Genomic DNA, 7,185 nt, shown 5'->3' on the forward strand with positions numbered 1-7,185 from the left:
ATAATTAAAATCCTAACAAAAACAATAATAGTAATAATAAGAGACTCAGAGATGCGATGAAAAATATGAACACTGCTTTATTGTTTGTATACTGCATTATAACTGCGCATGTCTCCACACTGCTGCAACAATAACTTAACACAATCAATCATAAAAAAACATGGCATTTTTAGAACATTTGCAATACACATTGAAATAAATATATACATATAATTAATAATACCCAATAATAATAATAATAATAATAATAATAATAATAATAATAATAATAATAATAATAATAATAATAATTTGCAGTTGAATATTGTGTAGCTAGAGAGAGAGAGTGAGAAAGGGTTAATACAGCACATTAACACTGACTGGACACTACAGTGCATTAACACTGACTGACTGGACACTACAGTGCATTAACACTGACTGACTGACTGGACACTACAGCACATTAACACTGACTGACTGACTGGACACTACAGCACATTAACACTGATTGAACACTATAGCTAATTAACACTAACTGACTGACTGGAAACTACAGTCCATTAACGCTGACTGACTGGACACTATAGTACATTAACACTGACGGACTGGACACAACAACACGATAGCACATGTCCCTCAGTCCACTCAGCTGCAGTGTGTCCAGCTGTCTGTCTGGGGCTGAATCGGTGTCTGGACAGACAGACACACTGCTGACAGGATCGCACTGAGACACGAGCAGAGAGCTGCACTGGACAGCACTGCCCCCCCGAGCGGAGCGGAGCTGTAGTGCAAGGCTTGCTATTGTACTGTACTGTACTGTGCCATTGTGCATTGAGTTATATTGTATTATACTGTACTAGGTGCTGTTATATTGTACTGTATTGTACTGCATCGGTGTCATTAGACCCGGGCTTCCGGGGCTGAAGCCCCGGGTCTCTTATTAATTGCCCCGGGTCTTTTGATCCAATTCTGATTATTTCCCATAACGGCATTCCTGCGCGATTATATTATACTGATGTGTGAAAACATAATACGAAATCACTGTCAGCACCCCCACCGCTCATAACGGGGAGATCACTGTCAGCCCGGGGTGACTGGGATCAAGCCCGGTTAAAACCTGAAGTCTAGCGATGCCCCTGTTGTACTGTGCTGTTGTGTATTCAACTATTATTGTATTATACTGTATAGGAGAACAGGTTATAGTACAGTGCAGTATAGTGTAGTAAAGTACAGTACCGTGCAGTATAGAAAAGCAAAGCGCCGTGCCATATAGTATGGTGCAGCACAGCATATTTCAGTACAGGTCTGTATAGCAGGTCTGTATAGCAGAGCTACACACTGTTACATGGTCTAGTATTGTGCTCGATGTAGTGAAGTCTAGCGTAGTATACAACAGCACAGGGCAGCTTACCGCAGTATAGAAGAGGTAAGCAAATGATCACATGGTATCGTAGAGGACAGTGGGGTAGTACATAAGAGTACTGTACAGTATAGTACAGCACATTACACTTTACCACGCTAAACTTCACTGTGCTACACTGCACTTTACCACACTAAACTACACACTGCACATTAATAATATATATATATATATATATATATATATATATATATATATATATATATATTCATATATATATATACACACACTTGGCAAAATATTGTACATAATTGCATGAGAAAGGTTAATACAGTCTATTGTGGATAAAGAGAATAACACTGTAAAGACACACTGGCTACAGTACTGAGAGAGCACTTAATAAACTCTATTTTACTATGGACAGACCTATGAATGTGTCGTGCGTCCGTTACTCCTCTCTGTGCCACACTCTCTCTCTCTCTCTCTCTCTCCCTCATCTCCCCCTCCATCACCCTCTCCCTCTCTCTCCCCTTCTCGGACCCTCCCTTCCTCGCTCCCGCCACATAAATCTATATTGTATATCAAAATATAAGTATAAAATATTGTCTATCTATACTATCTCTGTGATAGAGGTTATTCAGATATATTCTATAGGTTATTATATATATATACTGTGGATACCTGGATCACAAATATCACAAATTACAATCTTAACTGACTAAAGTGACTAAAGTAATTCATTTTCCCAATGTATCAATTTATGTTCATATAGTTACTATTCTATTCCCAATTCTGACTAGTCTATTCATTAGAAGATAATAGGATAATATTATAAACCTTATAATAATAATAATAATAATAATAATAATAATAATAATAATAATAATAATAATAATAATAATAATAGTATTGCATATAAGTGGGCTTTAACTGTAACAAATGAAAAATGAGACTGACATACAAGCTTCTAAAAAAGCTCCATCACTATTTTAAAACACTGTTAAAAGGACTGGTATTTTTAGAGAGAATACAAAACTCCACATCAATAACACAAGGATGTGTCTATTGGAAGCCACGCCCCTTCTTGAAAGTAAGCCCCACCTCCAGCCCACCGCAGAGTCCTGTCAAAATCTTCCGATCCCTGGTAACCAAAGACCCCGCCCCCTTGATCTAAACCACACTCACTTGGTCGAAGACTCCCTCATGGCTGCACAGTCGAGCTCCATTCCGGTCTTTGGCGTAACCCCCACCAACCCCCCACACTAAGCCACTGCTGTGAGTCAAAGCAGCACCCGATTTGCATAAGCCCGCCCCCACACCCCTGAGACCACACCCACACACTATTTCCAGTAACACAGGTTGACAAAAACACAGAAACGCCGCCTCTTTGGCATCGACCAATAACATTGCACTGCGTCCCCTTCCCCACCCCCCCACCCCCATCACGGGGTAACACAAACCCCCACCCCATCTTATTTGGTCCTGCTCCACCCTCCCTCTCCCTCGCTCCCCCCTCTACAAATTAGAACTGGGCCCATTGGACACTTCCTGGGGGGCGGGGTCAGAGGGCGCCGAGACCTGTGCGGGGGGAGCGGAGTCAGGGCCGGGGGAGACGGGGGGCTCAGTGAACTCCACCATGGGCACCTTCTCGGTGGTGGGGCTGGTGGGCGGCTGGGAGTCCCCTCCCTCAGGGGACTGCGAGGTGCCTGCGAAGCCCCGGGCGATGTCCTCGAAGGTCCGGCCCCGGGTCTCCGGGACACGGAAGAAGGTGAAGAGGAAGAAGAAGAGGAGGAAGGCAGCGAAGATGATGAAGACATAGGATTTGATCGCTTCCTGAGAGAGAGAGAGAGAGAGAGAGACAGAGACAGAGACAGAGACAGAGAGAGGGGGTTAATACTGATTGTCAGGTGTGTATATAGAGAGATTTATTATAGACAGCTGTATTCAGAGAGAGAGAGACAGGTACCGCCAGGTAGGGGAAGGTGATTCCCACGATGAAGTTGGCCGTCCAGTTGCAGCAGCCCGAGAGGGCCATGGCGGCAGGGCGCGGGCCCTGGCTGAAGAGCTCAGCCACGATGAACCAGGGGATGGGCCCGGGCCCGATCTCGAAGAACGCCACGAACGCAAACACAGCCAAGATACTGAGGTACGACAGGGCCTTAGTGCTCTGAGAGAGAGAGAGAGAGAGAGAGAGGGGTTCATACTGACACTGCCTGGAGTCTAGACTGCATTGAGACGACACAGAGAGAGAGAGGGTTCATACTGACACACTGACAGACTCACCTCAGGGGTTACAGTCGGCAAAATGGTGGTCTGATGTGAGAGAGAGAGAGAGAGAGGGTTAAGTGATACAGACACTGGATACTATACTACATTGAGACAGAATACAGAGAGAGAGAAGGGTTAATACAGACAGACTGATACTCACCACATTTGGTAAAATGGAGCTCTGATGTGAGAGAGAGAGAGAGAGTTAATACAGACATAGACTCTGCTTGGATACTAAACTCCATTGAGACAGCACAGAGAGAGGGGTTCATACAGAGACTGATATACTCACCATTGTAGAGTTTGCCACTGTAGGAGAGTTTAAATCCTGGAGTAAAAGAGAGATACAGAGAGAAAGAGCTCCTGACATCAGTTTTTTCAACAACAAAATGCTCTAAATTGTTGAAAACAAACACATACTGGATTACTACAACACCCGCAACCCCTCCCAACATGAAATCAAAGAAAAGAGAAGATTAAATATTTTAAACCCTGCACAGCGGTAGTTTAAATACAATTTTGGATACTCGAAAGTGAATGCAATCCAACTCCTATGTTTGCACTTGGGCATATAGTGTATTCACATGAATGGTGGGATGGAAGCAAAAGCTTCAGTTTTCAGTTTGCAAACTAAATTCTAAGACCGATTGCCATTTTAGGTTAATGCACTACAACTCCCATATTCATAATTTTGTATTTTTTTATTATTAGGGAAAGGGGTAAAAATCACAAAAGTTCAATCCATTTTAACACACTGCAGTTTATGTGAACCCACCAATTGGCTGAGAAAGATGGTCATGAGAACAGCACTGACAGCCATCCCAGCCAATCCCACGAGATGCAGCGTCCGCCGTCCCGCCCGCTCAACCAGGAAGAGCTGAGAGATGCAGAGAGAGAGAGAATGAGTCTTTCCGCGTGTTCAGTCACTGTGTTGTGTGTCACTGTCTTCAATATGATCAGCGTGTGGGTGTGTTCAGTCAGTGTTTTCACTGTGATCAGTGTTTAGTGTGTCAGTGAGTTCAGTGTGTGAGTGTGATTAGTGTATCAGTGTGTCCATTGTGTTCAATATGTTATGTGTGTGGGTGTGTTCAATGTGATTAGTGTGTCCAGTGTGTCACTGTCACTCACAGACACCACAGTGAACACTGTGTTGATGACTCCGGCCCCAATGGTGGCATAGATGGGCTGTGTCACCCCAGCCTTCTGGAAGATCCCAGTGGAGTAGTAGAACACCTGGGGGGAGAGAGATATGGTAATTCATATCTAAACACAGTCTGTGTGACTGTCTGTCCTTGTGTTTGTCAGTCTGCAGAGCAGAGCCACACTACCCAGCATGCACCTCTGCCCCAACTCACAGCGTTGATGCCGGACAGCTGCTGGGAGAGCTGAAGCATGAGGGCGACAATGAGGGGCTGCCTGTAGGTCCGGGCGGTGACCAGCTCCCCCAGAGTGACCCGCGGCACCTGGGCCATCCGGGCAGCCTCCTCTCGCATCTCCTCCAGGTCCGCAGACACCTCATCTGTACCTCGCAAACGCACCAGCACTGAAGGAGAGAGAGCGGTGACACTGACTGAACACTACAGCACATTAACACTGACTGACTGAACACTACAGCACATTAACACTGACTGACTGGACACTACAGCACATTAACACTGACTGACTGACTGGACACTACAGTATATTAACACTGACTGACTGACTGGACACTACAGTACATTAACACTGACTGACTGACTGGACACTACAGCACATTAACACTGACTGACTGGACACTACAGTATATTAACACTGACTGACTGACTGGACACTACAGTACATTAACACTGACTGACTGACTGGACACTACAGCACATTAACACTGACTGACTGGACACTACAGCACATTAACACTGACTGACTGACTGGACACTACAGCACATTAACACTGACTGACTGACTGGACACTACAGCACATTAACACTGACTGACTGGACACTACAGTATATTAACACTGACTGACTGACTGGACACTACAGTACATTAACACTGACTGACTGACTGGACACTACAGCTCATTAAGACTGACCGGTCCTGGCCTCATCCTCCTTGTTCTTGTTGATGAGGAGGTATCGGGGGCTCTCGGGGCAGAAGGGCAGGCAGGCGCACTGCAGCAGCGCTGGGGCAATTGTGAGGGCCAGGAGGAGGGGCCAGAGAGAGAACGAACCCAGAAGAGCTTCCAGCCCCAGCACCTGTGAGAGAGAGAGGGTTAGTGCAGTACAATGACTGACACACAATAACACACTAACTGAGTGACCGACTGACACACAATAGCACACTCACCTGCGCTATCAGAATGCCAATCACCACGCCCAGCTGGTGCAGCGTCCCGAAGGCCCCCCTCAGGGAGGTAGGGGACACCTCCCCCACGTACATGGGGGTGAGGCCTGTGCAGAGCCCACAGAAGAGCCCAATACACAGGCGCCCTAAGATCAGCATCTCGTAGGAGTGGGCCACCGTGCACAGCCCCATCAGCACCCCCCCAACCAGCGCCAGCACGTTCACCAGCAGCATGGAGTTGCGCCTGCAGAGGGACAGAGACTCTGTTTACCATGAGCTTGCAGTGATGGGGGGAGGGCATTGTGGGTAATGTAGTCCTAATCTAAGGTCACACTACACGATTTGTAGCCCGATGTGGCCCTCCTGACAAATCTGCACTGATCGTGATGACAAGCCGGTCAAAAGTCTTAGAACAACCCCAATTTTCCAGTTTTAAAGCACAGTTTTTATGTACAGTTTCCTACACCATCAAAAGGCACTAGGAAACTGGAGCCAAAGCAGAATCAGAAGACACGTTTTCTGAGAGTCAACCGCTTGCGTGATTGGCAGCTCAAAGGACAGCAGCTTAAGACTGGAAGGTCTTAAGGACCGATTAATCAAAATTTGAAATCTTCGGTTCATCACGCAGGGTTTTTGTACGCCATCGAGAAGGCAAAAGGATGGTTCCTCAGTGTGTGACAACAACTATCAAACATGGAGAACTGATGGTCTGGGGCTCTTTTGCTGTATCCAGAGCTGGTGACTTGCACAGAGTGAGCGGCACCCTGAACCAAAACGGCTACCACAGCATTGTGCAGCGCAATGCAATACCCTCTGGTATACGCCTAGTTGGTTAGGGGTTCATCCTACAGCAAGATAATGACCCAAAACATGGGATGAACTGGACAGAAGGGAGAAAGAAAAAGCAGCCTACAAGTGCAACACATTTTTGGGAACTTCTGCAACAGTGTTGGGAAGAACTTTAGAAAGAGTACATTGAGACATTAAACTGCATATATTTCAATAAAAACTGGAAAAATTGAGGTGTTCTAAAACTTTTGACCGGTAGTGTAGCCTGTTGCTCACCTCCAGCTCTCACACAGAGTGACAGGCTATTGCCCTCAGCCATGTCTTCACACACATCCTCTTTTCTCTCAGCTTTTTGGGTTTGTCACATAGACTTTCACAACACAAAATACATAAACGCAGTCATTAAGACACAGAGAGAGAGAGACAGAGACACAGAGTGAGAGAGACAGAGTGAGACAGACAGGAATACT

At 45.8% G+C, this 7,185-nt stretch overlaps 1 protein-coding gene across 3 annotated transcripts in view; it reads right to left on the minus strand.

Moving 5' to 3' along the window:
• Positions 1–2,804: 2,804 nt before the first annotated feature.
• The window catches only part of slc2a3b (solute carrier family 2 member 3b), a 14,397-nt gene continuing 10,016 nt past the window's right edge, over positions 2,805–7,185 (minus strand). For all 3 annotated transcript variants that reach the window (XM_066712420.1, XM_066712419.1, XM_066712422.1), the window contains 10 exons: positions 5,930–6,170; positions 5,676–5,838; positions 4,963–5,150; positions 4,736–4,840; positions 4,383–4,484; positions 3,900–3,935; positions 3,768–3,788; positions 3,623–3,652; positions 3,306–3,506; positions 2,805–3,172 (listed from right to left, as the gene is read on the minus strand). In XM_066712420.1, the coding sequence (XP_066568517.1) occupies positions 2,855–3,172; positions 3,306–3,506; positions 3,623–3,652; positions 3,768–3,788; positions 3,900–3,935; positions 4,383–4,484; positions 4,736–4,840; positions 4,963–5,150; positions 5,676–5,838; positions 5,930–6,170 (1,405 nt within the window). In that variant the 3' untranslated portion in view covers positions 2,805–2,854. The remainder of the gene's footprint in view (positions 3,173–3,305; positions 3,507–3,622; positions 3,653–3,767; positions 3,789–3,899; positions 3,936–4,382; positions 4,485–4,735; positions 4,841–4,962; positions 5,151–5,675; positions 5,839–5,929; positions 6,171–7,185) is intronic.

The sequence above is a fragment of the Amia ocellicauda genome, chromosome 1, assembly GCF_036373705.1.
Source record: "Amia ocellicauda isolate fAmiCal2 chromosome 1, fAmiCal2.hap1, whole genome shotgun sequence".
NCBI classification, from domain to species: Eukaryota; Metazoa; Chordata; class Actinopteri; order Amiiformes; family Amiidae; genus Amia; species Amia ocellicauda.